The sequence below is a fragment of the Ranitomeya imitator genome, chromosome 8 (assembly GCF_032444005.1).
Source record: "Ranitomeya imitator isolate aRanImi1 chromosome 8, aRanImi1.pri, whole genome shotgun sequence".
Lineage (NCBI taxonomy): Eukaryota > Metazoa > Chordata > Amphibia > Anura > Dendrobatidae > Ranitomeya > Ranitomeya imitator.
The window spans coordinates 90,299,592-90,325,938 of NC_091289.1; the positions used below are offsets into that span (position 1 = coordinate 90,299,592).

Below are 26,347 nucleotides of genomic sequence, written 5' to 3' on the forward strand. Positions count from 1 at the left end.
GGACCTGGTGGTTAGGAGCACCAGGAACGACCTGATGGTTAAACTCACACAAGACAAGCTCTGGGAAGTGGGAACTCTGCTGACCGCAACCCCTAATCCTATCACACAACTAGAAATAGCCGTGGAGCGTACCTAACACGGCCTAGACGCCTCTTCACAGCCTAAGAGCTAACTAGCCCTAGAAAAAGAAAATAAAGCCTACATTTTCTCAGAGAAATTCCCCAAAGGAAAAGGCAGCCCCCCACATATATTGACTGTGAGTAAAGATGAAAGTCACAAACACAGAAATGAAACATGTTTCAGCAAAGAGAGGCCTGACTTACTAAACAGACTGAGGATAGGAAAGGTATCTTTGCGGTCAGCGCAAAAAAACTACAAAAAGACCACGCAGAGTGTGCAAAAAGACCTCCGCACCGACTCACGGTGTGGAGGTGCCACTCTGCATCCCAGAGCTTCCAGCTAGCAAAACAAAATCATGATAGCAAGCTGGACCAGAAAACAATGAACAAATAATAACTAGCAGGGACTTAGCTTCTGCTGGAGTAGACAGGTCACCAGAAAGATTCAAGAGCGAACTGAACCAGTACAAGAACATTGACAGCTGGTATGGAGTAACGATCTGAGTGGAGTTAAATAGAGCAGCCAGCCAACGAATAAACTCCGTCACCTGTGGAAGGAACCTCAGAAGCAGCAGCACCACTCACAGCCACCAGAGGGAGTCCATGGACAGAACTCGCCGAAGTACCATTCATAACCACAGGAGGGAGTTCAAAAACATAATTCACAACAGGAGGTCCCGCAAACTGGAAAAAGAGTTAAGTCGCAAAAAAGGTGCCGAGTGTGTTGCAAAAGGGGAATACGCAAGGACACCATTTATCAATGCGACACCTGCCCCGAAAAACCTGGCCTGTGTATGAAGGTTTGCTTCAAATTGTACCACACCTCCATGCACTACTAATTTATTTTACAGGAAACAGTAGATTAGTTCCAAAAAGGGGGCACATCTATGTAAGTTCATTGGGGGTCTAGTTTACAAAATGTCACTTGAGTTTTTTTTTTTTACTGTTTAGGCACATCAAGGGCTCTGCAAACGGAACATGATGCCTGCGGACCATTCCATCAAAGTCTGCTTTCCAAAACGTCACCACTTCCCTTCCGAGCCCCGACATGTGCCCAAACAGTAATTTTTCCCACATGTGGGGTATCAGCGTACTCAGGACAAATTGGTCAACAACTTTTGGGGTCCAATTTCTCCTGTTACCCTTGGGAAAATTAATAATTGGGGACAAAAATATCATTTTTGTAGGAAAAAATAGGATATTTTATTTTCACGCCCGGGCAATATAAATTTAAGTGAAACACTTGGGGGTTAAAAATTCTCACCACACACCTAGATAAGTTCCCCTGACGAAGCCGCTGTGGCGGCGATACGCGTGGGGCTCTCACACCCTACCCTACCCTGCCTTATGCCGTTCACATTTAGGCACTGGCTTCTATTTGACTTTGTGTAGTCGATATATTTTGGGTTCAGCCTGTCTTTTTTTCTCCCCGCCTCAGATGAGTATGCTGGGCACTGCCCCCCCTCTGTAACTACAGGCTGTATTTCCTTGTTATCTGCTGGTCACTTTACTTCCAAACCAATTAGTAGATTTGATATGGACATCCTTTTCACAAGGTTTTTTTTTTTTTCTCTAGCTTTTCCAATAGGTCTCTTATGCCCTAAGCATATATGGATGTGTTTCCCTTTCAACTAGGGGGTATTATTTCATCTATATAAGGTGACATATATTATGCTGACCCATTGTATTATGTTTCATGCCGACTTCATATTTATTTGTAGGGCATTTGAATAGGGGTGTTTTTGTACACTATTGGTACATTTTAAATGTTTTTATGTTTTGCTGTGATGTTCAATAAACATTGTGTTATTTTTCTACTTTCTATGGTTGTGCGGGCCTGTTTCATAGTCCATTCTGTTTTCTTTTTTTTTTTGGTTATACATTTAATATTGGACTAGGCACTGCACCCTATAACATTTATTTGTGTATACAGCTTGAGTGCACCCTTTACAAGTGTTTGAAGTTCCCAATTAGGTCTAGTCTCCAAAATGGGGTCACTTGTGGGGGATTTCTACTGTTCAGGCACATCAGGGGCTCTGCAAACGGAACATGACGCCCGCGTACCATTCCATTAAAGTCTGCTTTTCAAAACGTCACTGTCATGATCCGTTCCAGTATTTATTAGTGTTTGTCCTTTTTTGGACGGATCATGTCAAGGGTTAACTTTGCTGTGCCTCATTCTGGGTTCAGGTTTGCTATTTAGCTCCCATGAATCTTGCTGGCAGTGTCAGCTATAGTTCTGTCTTCGGCTTGTGAACCTGACTCTGGGAACCCTTGGTTTGTCCTGCTGTGAACCCTGACTTGTCCTGTGTCTGTAATCCCCATCTGTCTGCCCTTTCCCTGCGTTTGTCTGTTCTGATTGATTCTCTGATTCTGACCTCTTGGCTTGGCTATTGACTCTGTCTTGATTTGTCCCTATTGTACCGTATTTTGCTCGCCCTGGTTTACTGATCCCTTGCTATGTCCTGACTATCCTTTCTGTTTGTATCCTTTTTGTGCTGAGGTGTTATCTTGTGCCCTGATTCGGCTTTTCTGACTACTCTCTTGCCACTAGGTGGCATCTGTTCAGCTGCTCAGTGTGTGCAGTCTTGCGTCCCTATAAAACTCCCCCTGGTGAAGGTTGCGCTGTACTGCACTGCAGCTGCATGAAATTATAGCTGACCATACATTTAAACGGGATTTAGCTTTTTTTTTTTTCTGGTCATGGATCTGCTGCATAACTTGGCAGATCAAGTGTCCAGTCTGACACAGATGGTGCTGGATTTTTCTGTGAAACTTCAGTCCCTTGTCACGTCTCATACTCATTTACAAAAAAGACTGACTGAGACTGTTATGATCATGCAGGGAGACACCTCTCATGTTGTTAGTCTACCTGGTGACTCAGTGGATGTCTCTTTGCACTCTCCTGAACCTACTGTCAAACTCCCAGATACCTTCTCTGGGGAGAGGGAGAGATTTCATACTTTTAAGGAGAGTTGAAAGCTTTGTTTTTTTCTCTGAGGCCTCGATCTTCTGGAGATGAGTCAGCGGGTGGGGATAATTATTTCCTTACTGCGGGAGGGACCTCAATCATGGGCTTTCTCTTTACCTGCTTCTGCCCCTGAACGTGTGTCTGTGGATAGATTCTTTGAGGCTTTGGGACTTATTTTTGATGAACCGGACCGGGTCAGGGTTGCAGAGGACATGATCATGAGTCCCTCCCAGAATGATCTCACTGCTGAACAGTATTGTTCTGAGTTTAGACGGTGGTCCGTTGAGGTGTCCTGGGATGACTCTGCTCTGAGATGCCTGATTGAGAGAGGACTTTCTGATCATCTCAAGGACGTGCTGGCCCTTCATACGCCACCCAGTTCCGTGGTGGAGGCCATGATTCAGGCCATTCGTATGGACCGGAGATTACGGGAGAGAAGAATTACCCAGCGTGAGATTCCTATTTTGCCTGTCAAGTCTGAGGAGACTATAGACTATGCCATCAATTTCAAGGAGAAGGAGAGGAAACGGCGACTTGATGGGAAATTATGTTTTTATTGTGGAGATCCGGGACATTGGAAGAAAGACTGCCTCTCTTGTCCATCAAGTAACAAGCTGCCGAGACTGGGTGATGGTCTAGGAGGTCATCCAGATTCTCAGGTACCATTTTCATCATTTCAAAAAGTTTTGCTAGAGGTGGAACGGTGTTATGGAAGTGTTTTTGCATCCACTTCAGCATTTGTGGACTGGATCTTCCATGAACTTCATTGACTATAGTCTGGTGTCCAAGTTAAAGTTAGGGACAGTTAGGCTAGAGACTCCCATCCATATCGCTATTGATAAGACACCGTTGGCTCAAAATGTCCTTAAATTTGTCTCTGAGGAGTTCCTTCTCAAGGTGGGTTCTTTGCACCAGGAATGAATTTCATGTTATGTTATGAATAATCTTCCTGCGGGACTGGTGTTGGGATTCTCCTGGTTGCAGAGGCATAATCCTGTTATAGACTGGGGATCTTGTGATATTGTTAAATGGGGTCCTAATTGTTTCAATGGTTGTCTTTCTGCTGTGTGTGTGTCAGCCATTAGTCCGGAAAGTATTCCGGAGTACGTAAAGGACATTGGTGATGTGTTCTCCGAAAAAGAGGCTGAGGTCTTACCACCCCATCATCCTTATGATTGTACCATCAATCTTATTCCGGGTTCTAAATTGCCCAAAGCCCGTTTGTACAATCTTTCTGGCCCGGAGCGTACTGCTATATAAAACTATATCTCTGATAGTCTACACGAAGGTCACATCCATCCCTCTGTCTCACCTGTGGCCGCGGGATTTTTTTTTGTCAAGAAAAAAGATGGTGGTTTACGTCCATGCCTCAATTTCCGGGAACTAAATAAAATTACGGTGAGAAATACCTACCCTCTCCCACTCATTCCTGATCTCTATAACCAATTGTCTGGGGCTAAGTGGTTTTCCAAACTCAATCTTAGGGGGGCATATAACCTTATCCGCATTCAGGAAGGGGATGAGTGTAAAACGGCTTTTCTCACCTCCGAGGGCCTGTTTGAAAATTTGGTCATGCCCTTTGGTCTCACGAACGCGCCCGCGGTGTTTCAGAACTTCATAAATGATGTTTTTTTCTGATTTTTATCGGGCTCTTTATGGTTGTATACCTGGATGATATCCTTGTTTTCTCGCCTGACAAGGAATCTCACATTGGTCATTTACATGCTGTTCTTCACAGGTTGCGGGGAAATTCTCTGTTCGCTAAACCAGAGAAATGTTTGTTTTGTGTCCAGGAGCTTTCTTTTCTGGGGATCATCCTTTCTGCGAATGGGTTTCAGATGGATCCCGGAAAGGTACAGGCCATTGTTGATTGGGTGCAACCCAGAGACCTCAAGGGGTTGCAGCTTTTTTTCGGTTTTGCCAATTATTACTGGAAATTCATCAAGGGGTTTTCTCAGGTAGTCAAGCCACTCACCGATCTCACTCGCAAGGGGGCTGATCTCAAAGTTTGGTCATCCTTGGCAGTTGAAGCATTTATTACATTAAAAAAGTGTTTTATGTCTGCTCCTGTATTAGTTCAGCCCAATCCATCTAAACCATTCATTGTAGAGGTGGACGCATCAGAGGTGGGAGTAGGGGTGGTGTTGTCTCAGGGACCCGTTACTTTGACCAACTTGAGACCATGTGCCGTTTTCTTCTGCTGAGAGGAACTATGATGTTGGGAACCAGGAGTTACTGGCTATAAAATTGGCTTTTGAAGAATGGAGGCATTTTTTGGAGGGGGCGGTTCATCGGATCACGGTGATTACTGATCACAAGAACTTGTCTTATATTGAAACTGCCAAACGGTTAACTCCTAGACAGGCTAGGTGGTTGCTTTTTTTCTCTCGTTTTCATTTTTCAATCACTTTTTGGCCTGGTTCCAAGAATGTCAAGGCTGATGCCTTATCTCGCAGTTTTGATCCGATATCACCCCCGAACCTCCTTCCTCCATTCTTCAGCACGGGGTGGTTGTTTTGGGGGGGTATCCTCTGAATTGGAGCAGGAGAGTCGAGAGGCTCAGTCTCTTGCTCCTCCCTCTTTGCCTGACTAAGCTTTTTGTCCCAGTTCAGTACAGATTGAGGATTCTCCGGGAGTTCCATGATTCTGCTCTTAGTGGTCACCCGGGGATCTCTGCCACCCGGATAGCTATTGCTAGGCTGTTTTGGTGGCCCTCCATGAACTCTGATATCATTGTGTTTGTGTCTGCTTGTGATACCTGTGCCCGTGCTAAGAGCTCCCATAACCGGCCGGCCGGGGAATTGGTGCCATTGCCAATTCCGGATAGACCTTGGACCCATCTGTCCATGGATTTTATCACTGATCTCCCCCCCTCCAATGGCAAAACTGTAATCTGGGTAGTGGTTGACAGATTCAGTAAGCAAGTGCATTTTGTACCTCTGGCAGGATTGCCTAATGCTGAGACACTATCTAGATTGTTTGTTGAGCACGTGGTACGGCTGCATGGCGTGCCTTTGAGTGTGGTTTCTGATAGAGGGGTACAATTTGTGTCCAAATTTTGGAGGGCATTTTGTAAAAGATTGGGTATTTTTTTGACCTTCTCCTCTGCTTACCATCCTGAGACCAATGGGCAGACGAAGAGGACCAATCAGGCACTTGAACGGATTTTGAGGTGTCTTGCTACATGTCAGCAGGATGATTGGTGTTCTTCGTTGCCCGTGGCTGAATTTGCATTTAATAATCGGATTAACCAGTCCACGGGCACCTCTCCATTCTTCTGTAACTACGGTTTTCACCCCCATTTTCGTGAATTTTCTAGGCTGGATTCAGGATGTCCAGGGGCTGATACAGCAGTGCAACGGTTGGGGAAGGTGTGGAGCGAGGTCCAGAACAACATTGGGAAGGCTCAGGGCAAACAAACTTTTTGCTGATAAGCGACGGTCTGTAGGACCTATATGTCTGGTAGGAGATAAAGTGTGGTTGTCTACTGTCACGATATTGTATGAAATGTAATATGATTTCGTAGCTTTGCTGTGGGCTAAACCCCACCCCTTCTCTCTTTGCTTCTATGTATGAGTGAAGCTTTAGTTCTCAATGCTCTGCCCTGCCCCCCAAGCCAGAAAGGTTTATTGCACAAATCTCCCACCAGCTGAAGCTGGTCTGATCTCTCTTTTAAATCATGAGGCTCTTTGTACTAATCTTGTAAGATTCTGAGCCACCGATTTGGGTTAGGAAAATAATAAGTACATATTGCTAAAGTCCATTGGCGGATCCATCAGCCACTGTAAGCGCTAGCCTCTAATTCCAACAGGTAAAAAAGTACGGATTTCTCTGGAACTGTGTCCCAACTAGTCCGAATTTAGTATCTATAGCGAGCAAATTTTTACTTAAGGAGCTGTTTCTATCCAGACCTCCTGATGCATTTTGACATTTGGGGTTCCGCCTACCATCATGGTTTTGCCTGACATGAACTGAGAACATGTGAGTTTTACCTTTCTTATTTAATCCCTGTTATTTTTATAATTACCTTTGTACATATTTCAATTGTCTCATATATTGTAACATCTTTATATGCCTTTTTATAAACACTGCCTTCTTTCGGAGTAAAATATATAAATTACTAGTTTTCATTCTTCCTGCTCTAAAACGTACTCTAAGTCTTCTGAAGGGAATTACACTACTGTTCTGGGTTAGCTTCGGACCCATTTAATCGAAGCTGGTGGCAGCATACCTTGTACGGTGCCTTTGGGAGTCATTGTAGCGACAGCATCATTGATAATTATTGTTCCTGTCTGAGTAGGAGCAGTTATATCGCCTCGCTGCAGCATGTCCAATAGCCAGTACATAGCAGGCAGCCTTTCTGGCGACTAATTACCCTAGGTGCAGTACCTAATCTGACCTGAGGGTGAGGGGGGCACCAGAGAGCTGCAAGTTTTCAAGCGGAACTGTAAAGCGGGATATACACAAATCCCTGCAGTTCGTGGTATATTGAAGAGCAGTGGGATACCTAAAATAAGCCCCTGCTGTAAACTAAGAGGTCAATAGCCCTGTGTGTGTTTTTTCATCACATTGTAGCAGTGGAGGGATAACTAAGATAAGCCCCCTGCACATGTGATAGCCATCTGTTGGCCTAAAGGCACCCCGATCCGTGACGTAGGAGTGACGGTCACGGTGTGAATCGTGACATCTACCAAGAACATTCGTCTAAAGATTCCTTCTGCTAAAATTGGTCCTAGGTTTGTCGGTCCTTACGAGATCATTGAGGTGGTCAATCCAGTTGCCTTTCGTTTACGCCTTCCTCAGTCACTTCGGATCCCCAGTGTGTTCTATAAATCCCTTCTTAAGTCCTTTGTACCATCTTTAGCTGGACCTCCATCCCCTCCGCCTCCTGTATCTGTGGATGGTCAGACCGAGTTTGAAGTTGAACGGATCGTGGATTCCCGTATGGTCTGTAGTTCACTTCAGTATTTGGTCCATTGGAGGGGTTATGGTCCTGAGGATCGATCTTGGGTCTCGGCACAATCTGTTCATGCTGATCGATTGATCCGGGCATTTCATGCATGTTATCCTGGGAAACCTGGGGGTCCGGTGCCCCCCCCCCCCCTTGAGAGGAGGGTACTGTCATGATCCGTTCCAGGGTTTATTAGTGTCTGCCCTTTTTTGGACAGATCATGTCAAGGGTTAACTTTGCTCTGCTTCATTCTGGGTTCAGGTTTGCTATTTAGCTCCCATGAATCTTGCTGGCAGTGTCAGCTATAGTTCTGTCTTCGGCTTGTGAACCTGACTCTGGTAACCCTTAGTTTGTCCTGCTGTGAACCCTGACTTGTCCTGTGTCTGTTATTCCCCTCTGTCTGCCCTTTCCCTGCGTTTGTCTGTTCTGATTGATTCTCTGATTCTGACCTCCTGGCTTGGCTATTGACTCTGTCTTGATGTGTCCCTATTGTACCGTATTTTTCTCGCCCTGGTTTACTGATCCCTTGGTACATCCTGACTATCCTATCTGTTTATATCCTTTTTGTACTGACGTGTTATCTTGTGCCCTGATTCGGCTTTTCTGACTACTCTCTTGCCACTAGGTGGCATCTGTTCAGCTGCTCAGTGTGTGCAGTCTCGCATCCCTATAAAACTCCCTCTGGTGAAGGTTGCGCTGTACTGCACTGCAGCTGCATGACAGTCACTACTTCCGAGCCCTGAGTTTTCTCCCACATGTGGGGTATCAGCGTACTCAGGACAAATTGGACAACAACTTTTGGGGTCCAATTTCTCCTGTTACCCTTGGGAAAATAAAAAATTGGGGACTAAAAGATCATTTTTGTAGAAAAAGGATTTTTAATTTTCACGCCCTTGGGGGCTAAAAGTGCTCAGGGCACATCTAGATAAGTTCCTTAGGGGATCTAGTTTCCAAAATGGGGTCACTTGTGGGGGGTTTCCACTGTTTAGGCACATCAGGGGCTCGCCAAACACGAGATTGCGTCCGATCTCAATTCCAGCCAATTTTAGCTTGAAAATGTCAAACGGCGCTCCTTTTCTTCTGAGCCTTGCCATGCGCCCAAACAGTGGTCCCCCCCCCCCCCCACACATATGTGGTATCAATGTACTCAGGACAAATTGGACAACAACTTTTGGGGTCCCATTTCTCCTGTTACCCTTGAGAAAATAAAAAATTGGGGACTGAACGATCATGTTTGTGGAAAAACTAGGATTTTTTATTTTCATGCCCGGGCGTTATAAACTTCTGTGAAGCACTTTGGGGTTCAAAGTGCTCAATACACACCTAGATAAGTTCCTTAGGGGGGCTAGTCTCCAAAATGGGTTCACTTGTGGGGGGTTTCCACTGTTTAGGCACATCAGGGGCTCGCCTAACGCGACATGGCGTCCGATCTCAATTCCAGCCAATTTTAGCTTGAAAATGTCAAACGACGCTCCTTTCCTTCTGAGCCCTACCATGCGCCTAAAAAGTGGTTCCCCCTCACATGTGGGGTATCAGCGTACTCAGGACAAATTGGACAACAACTTTTGAGGTCCATTTTCTTTTTTTACCCTTGGGAAATTAAAAAAATTATTGCTGAAAGAGATCATTTTTTGTGACTAAAAAGTAAAATGTTAATTTTTTCCTTCCATGTTGCTTCTGCTACTGTGAAGCACCTGAAGGGTTAATAAACCTCTTGATTGTGGTTTTGAGCACCTTGAGGGGTGCAGTTTTCAGAATGGTGTCACTTTTGGGTATTTTCTGCCATATAGAGCCCTCAAAATGACTTCAAATGTGAGGTAATCCCTAAAAAAATGGTTTTGTAAATTTTGTTGTAAAAATGAGAAATTGCTGGTCAAATTTTAACCCTTATAACTTCCTAGAAAAAAAATAATTTGTTTCCAAAATGGTGCTGATGTAAAGTAAACATGTGGGAAATGTTATTTATTAACTATTTTGTGTCACATAACTCTCTGGTTTAACAGAATAAAAATTAAAAGTTTGAAAATTGCAAAATTTTAAAATTTTTTGCCAAATTTCCATTTTTTTCACAAATAAACGCAAGTTTTATCGAAGAAATTTCACCACTATCATGAAGTACAATATGTTACAAGAAAACAATCTCAGAATCGCCAAGATCCGTTGAAGCGTTTCGGAGTTATAACCTCATAAAGAGACAGTGGTCAGAAATGTAAAAATTGGCCCGGTCATTAACGTGCAAACCACCCTTGGGGGTAAAGGGGTTAATTCTTAAATAATAATTTTTCTAATAAGAAATTGGCGTGAGTTCCTGCTTAATTTCCTTAACCAGCAGAGGGAAATGCGATGGTTGGGGGCAGATGTTTATAGCCTAGGAAGGGGTTAATACCCATTGAGCTTCTCAGGCTATTAATATCAGCTCACAACTGTTTACTTAGCCATCACTGGCTATTGAAATGGGGTCCCCCTAACAAAATGATGTAGGGCCCCCTATAATTAATAACAAGCAAAGGCTGTGCAGATTGCTGTGGGCTGATATTAATAGCTTAGGAAGGGGCCATGTATATTGCCTCTCCCCAGGCTAAAAACATCAGCTCTCAGCCACCCCAGAAAAGACGCATCTCTTAAGATTTATATACTGTATATAATCTATCCTATCCTGTCGAGTCCTGCTGTATTTTAATGTACATGGCTGCTGAATTGCCGGATTTTATTCTATCTATCTATCTAGTAATATTTATTATTAGTTTTGAGTTAATGATATGCTTGTGGTTCGGGGTGGCTTGTGTGGGAGGGGGGGGGGGGTCTTCATGTGGTGCTCTGATTAGGTATTCATCAGTATGGCTTCTGACAGGTCATTAATCTCTCAGTGACCTGCACCTAGTTTACATAATGAATATTCAAAATTGCTTGGGGTAAAAAAAAAACCTTCTGCAGGCATATGATCGCATATCAATTGTGCACATAGTCATTTTGTTTAATCTTAATCATAATTTTTTTTTTTAGCTTTTGAAAATGGTGCCGGCTGCGTCTGAGCATCAGCAGTTATCTCGGATCCCTGGTCGATCGCCGATAGCCACCACTGCGCAGGCGCCAGCGGCGCCATCTTGGACGAGGACATTTTTTTTTCTCTAGCCAGATTACGCCGCCTGCCTGTGCAGAACCAGCTATTGGATCACTGAAAGCCGCTACTGCGCAGGCGCGGCCAGCGCCATTTTCAAGCAGAACTTTTTTTTGTTTGATTGTGCCCTAGACTTTGTTTGATTGTGCACCTGTGTCCAAGCCTGTCTCACCCTTCATCTGTGGTGCTGGTTAGGCAGTGTGGAGGTTGTACCTGAAATGTCTATGTCTAGACCTGGTCAACCTTTATCTGTGCTGTCCTCTCTGGTGCCATGGGAGTGATTCAGAAATGCTTCAGGTACAGCTTGCATTTAATGTGGTCTTGCTTTTTAGAGGCCGTAATGGAACAGCGAACATAAAAAAACTTAGAGTAGCACTGCCCCATTATGAGAATGCCGTGACGTGGCTGGGTGGCTCAAAGAATTGATCAATTGTTTGCTAAATGTCTCATTTTTTAAATACAGTTAGAAATCAATATGTGCATGTGCACCACTTTATGTTTTGCGTTCTGACCATAGGCAGCGCTGGCTTCTCACCCTTTTTAACAGGTGAATATCGCAAGTGCTGGGGCCTGAGCGACGAGAGGGGAGTATGTCATTTTTCTTTTTTCTTCATCGCAGCAGCAACAGGATTGTATGGGGCATAATCTATGGAGCATCTTATGGGGCCATCATCTTTATGCAGGATTGTATGGGGCATAATCTATGGAGCATCTTATGGGGCCATCAACCTTTATGCTGGATTGTATGGGGCATAATCTATGGAGCATCTTATGGGGCAATCAACCTTTGTGCAGCATTATATGGGCATAATATTCTATAGAGCATCTTATGGGACCATTATTAACCTTTGTGCAGCATTTTATGGGGCATATTTTAATATGGATCATCTTATGGGGCCCATCATAAACTTTATGGAGCATTATATGGGGTGTATTTTGTATGGAGCATCTTATGGGGCCCATCATGAACTTTATGGTGCATTATATGGGGTTCCTGATTCAATATGGATATTCAAAAATATTTAACCTACTGATGTCTCAATCAATTTTACTTTTATTGGTATCTATTTTTGTTTTTGAAATTTACCAGTAGCTACTGCATTTCCCACCCTAGGCTTATACTCGTGTCAATAAGTTTTCCCAGTTTTTTGTGGCAAAATTAGGGGTATCGGCTTATACTCGGGTCAGCTTATACTCGAGTATATACGGTACCTAATCAGAGCACCACATGAAGACCCCCCACAGGCCGCCCCGGAGCACAAGCATTTTATTAACTCAAAACTGAAACTAAAGATTAAACAACATCCACGACGAATTTCATCACCCAAGGTATCATTTTAACCCCTTCATGACCTTGGGATTTTCCGTTTTTCCGTGTTCGTTTTTCGCTCCCCTCCTTCCCAGAGCCATAACTTTTTTTTATTTTTCCATCAATATGGTCATGTGGGGGCTTATTTTTTGTGGGACGAGTTGTACTTTTGAACGACATCATTGGTTTTACCATGTCGTGTACTAGAAAATGGGAAAAAAATTCCAAGTGCAGTGAAATTGCAAATAAAGTTCAATCCCACATTTGTTTTTTGTTTGGCTTTTTTGCTAGCTTCACTAAATGCTAAAACTGACCTGATATCACGATTCTCCAGGTCATTACGAGTTCATAGACACCAAACATGTCTAGGTTCTCTTTTATCTAAGTGGTGAAATAAAAAAAATTCCAAACTTTGCTAAAAAAAAAATTGCGCAATTTTCCGATACCCATAGTGTCTCCATTTTTCGTGATCTGGGTTCGGTTGAAGGCTTATTTTTTGCATTCCAAGCTGACGTTTTTAGTGATACCACTTTTGTGGAGATACGTTTTTTTGATCGCCCGTTATTGCATTTTAATACAATGTCACAGCGACCAAAAAAGCATAATTCTGGCATTTCAAATTTTTTTCTCGCTACGCTGTTTAGCGATCAGGTTAATGCTGTTTTTTTATTAATAGATCAGGCGATTCTGAACGTGGCGATACCAAATATGTATAGGTTTGATTTTTTTTTTAATTGATTTATTTTGAATGGGGCGAAAGGGGCGTGATTTAAACTTTTATATTTTTTTTTCACATTTTTTTTTTACTTTTTTTTTTTTTTTACTTTTGCCATGCTTCAGTAGCCTCCATAGGAGGCTATAAGCTGGCACAACTCGATCAGCTCTGCTACATAGCAGCGATCATCAGATTGCTGCTATGTAGCTGAATTGCAGGCTTGCTATGAGCGCCAACCACAGGGTGGCTCTCACAGCAAACCGGCATCAGTAACCATAGAGGTCTCAAGGACCTCTATGTTTACTATGCAGAAGCATCGCTGACCCCCGATCATGTGACGGGGTCGGTGATGCGCTCATTTCCGCCCCGATGGCCGGAAGAGCCGGTTAAATGCCGCTGTCTGCGTTTGACAGCATCATTTAACTAGTTAATAGCGGCGGGTGAATCGCGATTTCACCCGCCGCTTTGCGGGCACATGTCAGCTGTTCAAAACAGCTGACATGTCCCGGCTTTGATGCGGGCTCACCGCCGGAGCCCGCATCAAAGCGGGGAGTTTGACCTTGGACATACTATCCTGTGCGAGGTCAGAAAGGGGTTAATCAGTATAACAGCCCCAACCTGACACTGTCCGTAGTTACTGTGCACAATCTTGCTGACAGGTTCCCTTTAAATAAGAGTTATGTCACAGAAAATAGTTGATAAGCAACAGTTCCCATATGTCTACTTTACATCAGAACAATTTTAGAAACATAATTTTTTTTGTTAGTAAGTTAAAAGGGTTAAAAATTGACCAGTCATTTCTCATTTTTCTAACAAGATTCACAAAACCATTTTTTAGGGACCACATCACATTTGAAGTGAGTTTGAGGGGCCGATATGACAGAAAAAATACCCAAAAGTAAAACCACTGTAAAAACGGCACCCCTCATTGTGCTCAAAACAACATTCAAGAAGTTTATTAACCCTTCAGGTGCTTCACAGGAATTAATGGAATGAAGAAGGAAAAATGAAAGTTTTACTTTTTCACATAAAAAAAGTTACTTTAGCCCCACAGCTTTTCATTTTCACAAGGGAAACAGGAGAAAATGGAACACAAAATTTGTTGTTCGATTTTTCCTGAATACGCCAATACCTAATTTGTGGGGGAAATCTACTGTTTGGGCACCCTGCAGAGTTTGGAAAGGAAGGAGCGCCATTTGACTTTTTGAATGTAAAATTTGCTGGAATAATTAGCAGACGCCATGTTGCGTTTGGAGAGCCCCTGATGTGCCTAAATAGTGGAAACCGCCCACAAATGGCACAGTTTTGGAAATTACACCCCTCAAAGATTTTATCCAGGGGTATAGTGAGCATTTTGGAACAGGTGCAACATAGAATTTGATAACATTAGGTTGTCATATTGAAGCTATTATATTAGTGTTGAGCACAAGTTCTCGCCATTCCAATTTGTATTGTGTGCACAGGTATGCAACAAATAATATGGGTGCTCAAGTGACATGCTAGCCGTCATATTGTTTTTTTTTTTGTTTTATTTTTTTACTTTTGACAAAAAGAAACAACCCTAACCCCAACTGCAAAGAATGGAAGAAAAAAAATAAAAATGTATTTTATATTTTTTATTTTACTAAGGGGGTAACAAAAGGGGATTTGATTTACTATTTTTATTTATTTTGATCACTGTGATGCGGTCAATCACAGTGATCAAAAGGAGCCAATAGGAAAAATGTTCCATTGTTGCCTGGTACCAGCTGTCAGATCTTGGCAGCGTACTGCCATTTTAATATGTATCAGGTTACAGCTCACAGCAAAATATTGTGACATTACTGTTATATTGCATATTGTCTTTTGATTTGCAAATTCTAGACCTTTTTTTCATGCTTTGAGAAAATGGTAGAAAAAAATGGTTATGGGTGCAATGTGTCTTGGAGTGGGGTTTACTCACAGTTTACTTGTATAAGCGATAGGGAAACTTAGGAATTACTGTACCTATCAACTTTTTTTTTTACTTTTATTTAAAAGGAAATTGGTCAAATAAATAATTTAGATGTGGTTTAGTTTCAGTTTTGGGGTGAAAGACTCCCTTTAAGGCCGGGGTCACACTTGCTACTGAAATGGAAGAAACTCTCCTCAATACCCGGCACTGCCACCAGCACTCGGGTCCGGAGTGTATTTCTATGCAGCTGAATTCTCCAGTCCAAAGTGCCTGCGGCAGTGCCGAGTGTGAAGGCGAGAGAATCGCACAAGTTTCCTACATTGCAGTTGCAATTGTGACCCCGGCCTAACTGGGAAAATGATTAGTCTGTTGATTGATATTTAATCCCAAGAGATATTCCAATATTTTTATTACTTTGTACTCTTCATAGTATAGCAGTTTAGTAACCTTTTCGACATCTGTTGATTCTTTTAGGAGTACATTGATGTCTTGCATTATCAGCAGAATTTAGAAAAAGTCCCAGGAGGTAACGAATATATGATGGAAAAACTACGGCAGAGAATCAATGAGAGAGATGTGGCTTTGCAGGTATGTAAGTTACAAATCTTGGAAAGTCAAGTGAAAAAATGATGTATTTATCTCTTATTTTAAGTGCAGAGGAAGTTGATGTTCATACTTGGTGGACATTTTGTATCAGGTTTCATTGAAGAGGCTTTCCAATACTGATAAATTATTGACAGGCCATCAGTATCAGATTGTGTCACGATACCCGGGTATAAAACAGGGGAAACTGCACCCAGCAGCAAAGGAGCTGAGCCAGAAATCGGGTAACTAACATGAACACCAACGGGACCTTTCACATTTGACAGAGTGACCAGGTAAAGCAAAAGACTATAAACATAAGGATGAATGACCTCGGGGAGATCAAAACATCCAACACCGCGGAGACACCATCACGTGTTTCTCAACGCAGTGATCCAGAACACTGCCCCCATCCCTTATGGGAAATATGCAAATGCATGTAGAAAAGCTGCAGAGACACCATCACGTGTTTCTCAACGCAAGCAGTAAATAGCCAGGTCTTTCACCGGGAAGGAACAACCACAGGAAGGGCAGCATCCCAAAAGGGAAAACCACCTATGTCAAACATGGTATCCATCCACAGACAGCTGTTTCGGGGTATTTTCCCCTCATCAGTGTGGAGTAGGAAACTGGCTATTAGGAGCAGTGCCTAGTGAAAAGACTATAAACATAAGGATGAATGACCTCGGGGAGATCAAAACATCCAACACCGCGGAGACACCATCACGTGTTTCTCAACACAATGATCCAGAACACTGCCCCCATCCTTTATGGGAAATATGCAAATGCATGTAGAAAAGCTCGGGGTATTTGCTCCTAATATCCAGTTTCCTACTCCACACTGATGAGGGGAAAATACCCCGAAACAGCTGTCTGTGGATGGATACCATGTTTGGCATAAATGGTTTTCCCTTTTGGGATGCTGCCCTTCCCGTGGTTGTTCCTTCCCGGTGAAAGACCTGGCTATTTACTGCTTGCGTTGAAAAACACATGATGGTGTCTCCGCAGCTTTTCTACATGCAGGTAAAGCAAAAGAACCTACGATCATGTGACAGTGTGGGAGGCGGTCAGGGGGTGGAGCCAGACACTGGGAAAACAGAGAAGGGACAAGCATAAAAGAATAGTGAAACAAGCCGAGGTTTTAGCCAGGAGATTACAAGATACCAACAAGGAGAGTCCGAGAATAGTCAGAAGCCAAGCCAGGGGTCAGTAAACCAGGAAAGCGAATAAAGCAGGTGACAGCAAGACACAAAGCAAGCCATCACACACTACAGAGGTCAAGCATACAGACTGCAGAAAATCTATAGCTGACAAGGATACCAGGTTAGGAGCGAGTATAAATAGCCCTCTCGTCTTGAAAGAGAGGCTAAGAACATTAACCCTGAGAGTACAAGACATAACCTTGTCCTAACCATGACAGTACCCCCCCTTAACGGGGGGCCACTGGACCCCCAGGCTTCTCAGGGTACCTGACATGAAAAGCCCGCATCAGTCGATCAGCATGCACAGAACTGTCCGGAACCCATGACCGATCCTCAATAGAATAGCCGTTCCAATGAATTAAGTACTGAAGCCTTCGACGCATCCACCATGAAACAATGATGCGCCCTACCTCATACTCCGGCTGACCCTCTAGCAACACTGGCAGAACATTGGATGAGGAATCTTCTCTAACCGTCCCCACAGGTTTTAATAGGGACCTGTGAAAGACATTAAATATTTTGAAGGAGGCGTGCAACTGTAATCTATAGGCCACCCGGTTGATCACCTCTAATATCTTGTATGGACCTTTAAACCTGGGCCCAACTTCATAGAGGGTACTTTAAGTTTGATGTTACGGGTAGACAACAACACCTTCTCCCCCACTGTCAGTGTAGGAGCTGACCCCCTCCTCCTGTCTACAAAATGTTTGTACCTCCTTTGAGCTTTGTAGATATTACCCTGAACCTCCCTCAATGGGTTCTTAACTGTTGCACCAGACCCTCAGCACCAGGGCAACCAGAATCCATGCGGGAAAATTCTCCAAATTGCGGAACATATCCATAGTTGACCTGAAAAGGAGATTTGCCATTGGTAATACCTCACACCAGTCCTCCTGTCTGGAAGAGGCAAGGAATCTTAAAATTTGTTCCAACGACTGGTTGGTGCGCTCAGTCTGACCATTAGATTCCGGGTGATAAGCAGAGGAGAAAGACAACGTAACCCCCAACTTCTTACAAAAAGCCCTCCAAAATCTAGCAACAAATTGCACACCCCTGTCAGACACCACATTCACAGGGACCCCATGCAATCAAACTATATGCTGAATGAACAAACAAGCTAAGGTTTCAGCAGAAGGCAATGCAGATTACGGCACAAAGTGGGCTTGTTTAGAAAATATATCAACCACTACCCAGACTACAGAGTTGCCCTTTGAAGGAGGAAGATTAGTGATAAAATTCATGGCAGGTGTGTCCAAGGTTTATCCGGAATTGGCAGTGAAACCAATTCCCCGGCCGGCCCAGAGAGCTCTTAGAGCGAGCACACACCCCACAAGTATTCACAAATTTTTTAATATCAGGACCCATAGAAGGCCACCAAAAATTCCTAACTACTGCCCCCCGGGTAGCTGCAATCCCAGGGTGTGCACTCAACAAAGATTGATGAAATTCTTGCAGAAGTGTGAGATGGAAATGATCGGGTACAAACAATTTGCCAGAGGGTATATTTTTGAGAGCTTGTGACTGTGCTTTCAAAATCTCTCTCTGTAACTCAGATGAGATTTCAGCCACAACTACCCAAGGTTGAAGAATGGAGGAAGGAGGTTCTGGAGGGGACACAGAATCAAAACTTTGGGATAAGGCATCCGCCTTTACATTTTTAGACCCTGGTCGGAACGTAATGGTAAAATGAAACCGAGAAAAAAAAGTGCCCACCGAGCCTGTCTGGGGGTCAATCTCTTAGCAGACTCGATATAGGCCAAATTTTTATGATCAGTGATGACCGTAACGGGATGAACAGCCCCCTCCAAAAAATGCATCCATTCTTCGAAGGCCAATTTAATGGCCAACAATTCCCTGTTGCCGACATCATAATTTCTCTCAGCCGAAGATAATTTTTTAGAGAAAAAGGCACAGGGTTTAAGGTTAGTAAGGGTGGACGGGCCCTGAGACAACACTGCCCCCATCCCCACCTCCGATGCGTCATCCTCTACAATAAAAGGTCTCAACGGATTGGGTTGTATCAACACGGAGGCTGAAACAAAACATTTCTTCAGTGTCTGGAAGGAATTTTTTGCGGCCTCGGAACAATTTTTTACCTCCGCCCCTTTTAGTGTGAGGTCCGTTAAGGGTTTCATAACCTGCGAAAACCCTTTAATGAACTTCCTATAATAGTTAGCGAAGCCCAGAAATTGCTGCAACCCCTTCAGGTCATGAGGTTTCACCCAATCAGAAATGGCCTGAACCTTCCCTGGGTCCATGCGGAACCCATCCCCAGATACAATTAATCCCAGAAAAGACAGTTCTTGCATAAAGAATGAGTACTTCTCCAGTTTTGCGTATAAATGGTTCTCCCTGAGTCTCACAAGAACTGTCTGAAGATGGTGTAAGTGAGACTGACTGTCCTCAGAGTATATCAAGATGTCATCCAGGTAAATGACAACATGGCACCCAATCAGGTCACAAAAAACAACATTAATAAAATTCTGGAACACAGCAGGGGCATTAGTGAGACCGAAGGGCATAACCAAATTTTCAAATAAACCCTCGGTAGTCAGAAAAGCTGTTTTCCATTCATCTCCCTCTCGAATCCTTATCAGGTTATAAGCCCCTCGTAAGTCAAGCTTAGAAAACCATTTGGGCCCAGTGAGTTGATTACATAAATCAGGAATCAGAGGAAGAGGATACGTGTTTTTCACAGTGATCTTATTCAGTTCCCGAAAGTCGAGGCACGGTCGCAAACCACCATCTTTTTTCTTCACAAAGAAAACCCCCGCTGCGACGGGTGAAACAGAAGGCCGAATATGCCCCTTACGGAGACTCTCAGTGATGTACTCTTTCATGGCTTGGCGCTCGGGCCCAGACAAATTGTATAAACGAGCCTTGGGTAATTTGGCTCCTGGGATTAAATTAATAGCACAATCACCGGGTCGATGTGGTGGAAGCGCCTCAGCCTCCCTTTCGGAAAACACGTCTTCGAAGTCTTTCAGGTACTCCGGAATACCCTCCAGACCGACAGACGACACATATACAGACTTTATCGGGTTAACAAAAGGACCCAGGTTACAACACGGACCAATACCCTTACATCTCCATTGAGTAATCTCCCCCGCCACCCAATCAATAGCAGGATTGTGGCGTTGCAGCCAGGGCATTCCCAGAACCAATCCTGCAGGTAGATTATTCAATACAAAACAACTTAATTGCTCCACGTGAGTGGAACCCACTTTCAGAGAAAAAAACATCAGTTTTGAAACAAATTCCATCCCGGGTAAGAGGGAACGAATCAACAGCCACAAGTTTAACAGCGTTTTTCAACCTAACTGTCCCTATCTTATTACGAGTCACAACTTGGGCATCAATCAAATTAACGGAAGAACCACAGTCAACAAAAGTGGTGGTCACCACAAAACCACCAGCGAGCTCCAATTTCACCTGGAGCACAAGTTTTGTAAGCGAGAAAAAATGTACCTGGGAGTCTGGACAACCTCCTCGATTGTTGCACAGACTCAGTCGTTTCTTAGATGGTTTCACAGAAGGGCAGGATGGACAGTTACTTTTCCAATGTCCAGAGGCTCCGCTGTAAAAACAAAGTTGATTGTCTCTGCGGTGTCTTCTCTCACTTTCAGAGACCGAGACTGACCAAATCTCCATGGGTTCAGATACAGGTGCAGAGTCACATAACTTAGAGAACAAGGAAGTCTCCTGTTGCATCATTCATCTAGCACGGAGTCTTCGGTCCATTCGAACTGCCTGTGTCATGGCGTCCTCCAGGGTATCAGGAGGAGGATGAATTGCTAGAGCATCCTTCAGACGGTCAGACTGACCCATGCGGAACAACTCCCTCAGGGCTGCATCTTTCCAAAAAACTTCAGCTGCCCAGCGCCTAAACTCTGAGCAGAACCATTCAGAGGAGTGCTTCCCCTGTGTCACACTCATTACCATATCTTCTGCCAGATGCACTCTATCAGGCTCATCATAAATGTGCCCCAGAGACTCAAAAAACAGGTTCACAGACATGCGTTCAGGAGCAGAGGGAGAGAGAGAGAAAGCCCATGCCTGCGGGGACCTCCTTAATAAAGACATAACTAACCCCACCCTTTCATTTCCAGAGGCCCGGGGACATAACTCAAAAAACAACTTGCATCCCTCCTTAAAGACCCTGAACAATTTTTTATCCCCAGAAAAAGTGTCGGGTAATTTTACCGGCGGTTCGGGGTCCGCTAAGGATACATCAGAGGGTCCCCCCTCCTGGGACCGAAATGGAGCAGACACCTGTAAAGCACCTGCCACATCTCTCTGCACCTGTTGGTGCGAGTGTACCAGGGCTTGCTGTTCCACAGACAGCTTCTGCAAAAGCTGAGAAAGCTCATTAACCTGTGCCGTGAGATCCTGTACCGGGTCCATGGCATACAAACACCACCCCCCACACCAAGGAGAAAACTATCAGGTCAGCTATAATGTTACGATACCCGGGTATAAATGCTGCAGGTGAAACTGCACCCAGCAGCAAAGGAGCTGAACCAGAAACCGGGTAACTAACATGAACACCAACGGGACCTTTCACATGAGACAGAGTGACCAGGTAAAGCAAAAGGACCTACGATCATGTGACAGGCACAAGGGGGCATTCTTTGCGTCTGGAGGAGAGAAGGTTTTTCCACCAACATAGAAGAGGATTCTTTACTGTTAGGGCAGTGAGAATCTGGAATTGCTTGCCTGAGGAGGTGGTGATGGCGAACTCAGTCGAGGGGTTCAAGAGAGGCCTGGATGTCTTCCTGGAGCAGAACAATATTGTATCATACAATTATTAGGTTCTGTAGAAGGACGTAGATCTGGGTATTTATTATGATGGAATATAGGCTGAACTGGATGGACAAATGTCTTTTTTCGGCCTTACTAACTATGTTACTATGTTACTATGACAGAGTGGGAGGCGGCCAGGGGGCGGAGCCAGATGCTGGGAAAACAGAGAAGGGACAAGCATAAAAGAATAGTGAAACAAGCCGAGGTCGTAGCCAGGAGATTACAAGATACCAACAGGGAGAGTCCGAGAATAGTCAGAAGCCAAGCCAGGGGTCAGTAATCCAGGAAAGCGAATAAAGCAGGTGACAGCAAGACACAAAGCAAGCCATCACACACTACAGAGGTCAAACATACAGACTGCAGAAAACCTATAGCTGACAAGGATACCAGGTTAGGAGCGAGTATAAATAGCCCTCCCATCTTGAAAGAGAGGCTAAGAACATTAACCCTGAGAGTACAAGACATAACCTTGTCCTAACCATGACAGATTGGTTACCCTAACCCAACTTCGACGTCCCTTCTGTTTAGTGGACGCTGAAGAATACTGCAGATCAGTTTATATTCAAATAATAGGAGCAGCAAAATTAACAGCTAGTCAGTGGAGTCTGGGATGTTGGACCTACACCAATCCGATATTGATGACCCATCCCAAATATAGGTGATCAATATTGTATTACTGCAAAGTTCCTTTAAAGTGTACATGATTTTCAGTCAACTGTTTAGAATAAGTTATAATGTGTGTGCACTTGAGGAATGACACAAATTCTGGCCATTATGACATATAGCCTGCATTTTCACTAGTTTTCTCTTATGCAGGATCTACCTCTAATTTTTCAGTTTTCTATGCACTAGAGGGTGTAATCGAGTTTCTGAGATGTCACCTACACATCGTACACAGAAACAGTCGAATTTCTGCCCTTTTCTCCCCTGTTTTAGGATATGTTCAAAAGTAGCAGCCACGGTATCATAGAGGAGAATATGCAATGGAGCTGTGAATCCAGCCTTGAGTTAAGCTAAATTGCTTACTAACTGTAATATGATCTGTGTTGTTTGTGCCTGGTTTCTCACTCTGGTCCTCACTCCTCTCCTTCATAGGCTGCAATAGTTAACACAGTACTGGCAGTTTGTACTGCTTTAACCATGACAGACTTGAGCTTTTTTTCAGATTGGATGGTGAATTCAGTAGGTATGTAGGAGTAAATGAAGTGGCTCATGAGTGGAGAAAGAATCCAATTTTTCTGATAAGATTTATTTTATTTGTTTGTACCATTATTCTCTAGGATCCTAGTATCAGGATTCCAATAAAGTTTAGAGTTGGTGTGTCTTCTATTCACACCTAATTATTATTATTATTATTTATTGTTATAGCGCCATTTATTCCATGGCGCTTTACAACTGAGGAGGGGTATACATAATAAAAACAAGTACAATATTCTTAAACAATACAAGTCATAACTGGTACAGGAGGAGTGAGGACCCTGCCCGCGAAGGCTCACAATCTACAAGGGATGGGTGAGAATACAATAGGTGAGGCTAGAGCTGGTCATGCAGCGGTTTGATCGATCGGTGGCTACTGCAGGTTGTAGGCTTGTCGGAAGAGGTAGGTCTTCGGATTCTTTTTGAAGGTTTCGATGATTGGCGAGAGTCTGATGTGTTGTGGTAGAGGGTTCCAGAGTAGGGATGATACGCGAGAGAAATCTTGTATACGATTGTGGGAAGAGGAGATAAGAGGGGAGTAGAGAAGGAGTTCTTGTGAGGATCGGAGGTTGCGTGCAGGAAAGTACCGGGAGATGAGGTCACAGATGTATGGAGAAGACAGGTTGTGGATGGCTTTGTACGTCATGGTTAGGGTTTTGTACTGGAGTCTCTGGGCAATGGTGAGCCAGTGAAGGGATTGACAGAGGGGAGAGGCAGGGGAATAGCGGGGGGACAGGTGGATTAGTCGGGCAGCAGAGTTTAGAATAGATTGGAGGGGTGCGAGAGTGTTAGAGGGGAGGCCACAGAGCAGGAGGTTACAGTAGTCGAGGCAAGAGATGATGAGGGCATGGACTAGGGTTTTTGCAGATTCTTGGTTGAGGAATGAACGGATTCGTGAAATATTTTTGAGTTGAAGTCAGCAGGAAGTGGAAAGGGCTTGGATATGTGGTTTGAAGGAGAGATCAGCGTCAAGGATTACCCCAAGGCAGCGAGCTTGTGGGACTGGGGAGAGTGGGCAGCCATTTACTGTAATGGGTAGGTTCGTTGGGGGGGGATCGCGTGAGATGGGGGAAAGATGATGAATTCTGTTTTGTCCATGTTAAGTTTGAGAAATCTAGCGGAGAAGAAGGATGAAATAGTGGACAGACATTGAGGGATTCTGGTTAGTAGGGAGGTGATATCTGGTCCAGAGATGTAGATCTGTGTGTCATCAGCAGAGGTGATACTGAAAGCCATGAGATTCTATGAGCTGTCCCAGGCCAAAGGTGTAAATGGAGAAGAGCAGGGGCCCAAGGACTGAACCTTGTGGGATTCCGACAGATAGGGGGCGAGGTGAGGAGGTGGTGTGTGAGTGGGAGACGCAGAATGTCCGGTCTGTTAGGTATGATGAGATACAGGATAGGGCTAAGTCTGTGATGCCAAGGGATGAGAGGGTCTGTAATAATAGGGAATGGTCCACTGTGTCAAAGGCAGCCGACAGGTCTAGGAGGAGGAGGACAGAGTAGTGTCGCTTGCTCTTGGCGGTTAAGAGGTCATTGGTGACCTTAGTTAGGGCAGTTTCAGTGGAATAGTGTGACCGGAAGCCAGATTGTAAGTGGTCAAAGAGGGAACAAGAAGAGAGATGGGAGGACAGTTCAAGGTAAACATGTTGTTCCAGTAGTTTGGAGGCATAAGGGAGAAGTGATATAGGGTGATAGCTAGATACAGAGGATGGGTCAAGAGAGGACTTTTTGAGGATAGGTGTGATGGAGGCATGTTTAAAGCTTGAGGGGAAAACACCAGTTGTTAGTGATAGGTTGAAGAGATGGGTTAGGGTTGGGATGAAAACTGTGGTGAGGTGTGGGATGGGAGCTGTCAAGTGCACAGGTGGTGAGATGCGATCTTGAGAGTAGAGTGGAGAGTTGATCTTCTGTAATGGTGGAGAAGTTGGTTTCGGAGGTGGAGGGCTGGGAAGTCGGGAGGAAGGGCTCTGGGGGTTGATGACCAAAACTGTCTCTGATGCTATCAATCTTCTGCTTGAAAAATGAGGCAAAGTCTTCAGCGGAGATGAGTGGGGAGGGAGGAGGTGCTGGGGGATGGAGGAGAGAATTGAAGGTGATGAATAACTGTTTAGGGTTGTGAGACAGAGAGGATATGAGAGATGAGAAGTAGGTTTGTTTAGCTATGGCGAGTGTGGTCTTGAAAGTAGTGAGGGACTGTTTGAATGCGATGAAGTGCTCTTTGGAGTGGGATCTTTTCCATCTGCGCTCAGCAGCCCTGGAAGCTCGCCTCAGTTCTTTGGTCAGGCTGGTGTGCCAGGGCTGTCTGTTGATTTTGCGAGCTTTGGTATGTGTAAGTGGGGCAGCAGATTACAAAGCTACAGCTATTGTGGTGTTTAATTAATTAGAACAGAGCCACATATAAGTCCTCACGCGGACAGAACAAACTCCCAAGCAGTGTATATATAATAAGAAAAAAAAGGAGTCACAAAACTGCCATTTTTAGTATATAAAAGTTATAACATTTATTAAGTAACATCATATATTTAAAATACTCAGATGATCTGACAATACAAAACATTCAATCACCATAGGGTCACTATGTGAACCACGGATGTAGGCAACAAAACCACACACCACACCCATACTCCACGACCTGAGGTCACAGGTTCACTAGAGAAAGTATATTATAAATAGTTACACATTAGTAGTCCCACTGAGGACCCATCAAAAGTGCAAGTCTATACCAATATATAGGACTGGACCTCACCCATATCAGTCGTGGTGTGGATGTGGAAGCATATGATGTTACTTAATAAATGTTATAACTTTTATATACTAAAAATGGCAGCTATTGTGTTATATAGAGCGGCAGCGTCATCCATCAACCTAATGGTTTGTCGCCTAACGACAAAATGTTTTGTCAGGTGATTCGTCTTTCACTTGGGGTCTATTAAATAGAGTTGTGATTAAAGCATTAACCGGATCCAAGTGGTAACATTTCTCCTTGCAGAATGTGTCATGTCAAGCATGCTATGGTGAGGAAACTTTTAAGCCGCAATGCTCTTCTGGGAAATATGCAAATTGTCTCTTCAGAGAGGAAGAGGAATAGATTGCTAGTGTCACCTATGGGAAGTAGCAATCCTAAAAGTCAGTATCGACTCTCCAACGAGCCTTGTCACATGACTTAGGATAAAAGCACAAACCCAGAATCTCAATCTGCATACACTGTTTCGGGGTACCTCCCCTCATCAGTGCAAAGTGTGTGATGTGGTTTGGCAGAGAGGAGAGGCTTCTGTCTGGGATCCAAGGGGTAACTGTTCTCCTTGTGGAGAATGTCATGTCAAGCATCCTAAAGGTACCTTCACATTAAGCGACGCTGCAGCGATCTAGACAACGATCCCGATCGCTGCAGCGTCGCTGTTTGGTCGCTGGAGAGCTGTCACACAGACAGCTCTCCAGCGACCAA

The 26,347-nt window shown here is 44.1% G+C and overlaps 1 protein-coding gene across 7 annotated transcripts in view; it reads left to right on the top strand.

The window, feature by feature from the left end:
* Positions 1 to 26,347, top strand: part of PDE4DIP (phosphodiesterase 4D interacting protein) — a 1,776,665-nt gene that overhangs the window by 629,876 nt on the left and 1,120,442 nt on the right. For all 7 annotated transcript variants that reach the window (XM_069737152.1, XM_069737153.1, XM_069737154.1 and 4 more), the window contains one exon: positions 15,591 to 15,704. In XM_069737152.1, the coding sequence (XP_069593253.1) occupies positions 15,591 to 15,704 (114 nt within the window). The remainder of the gene's footprint in view (positions 1 to 15,590; positions 15,705 to 26,347) is intronic.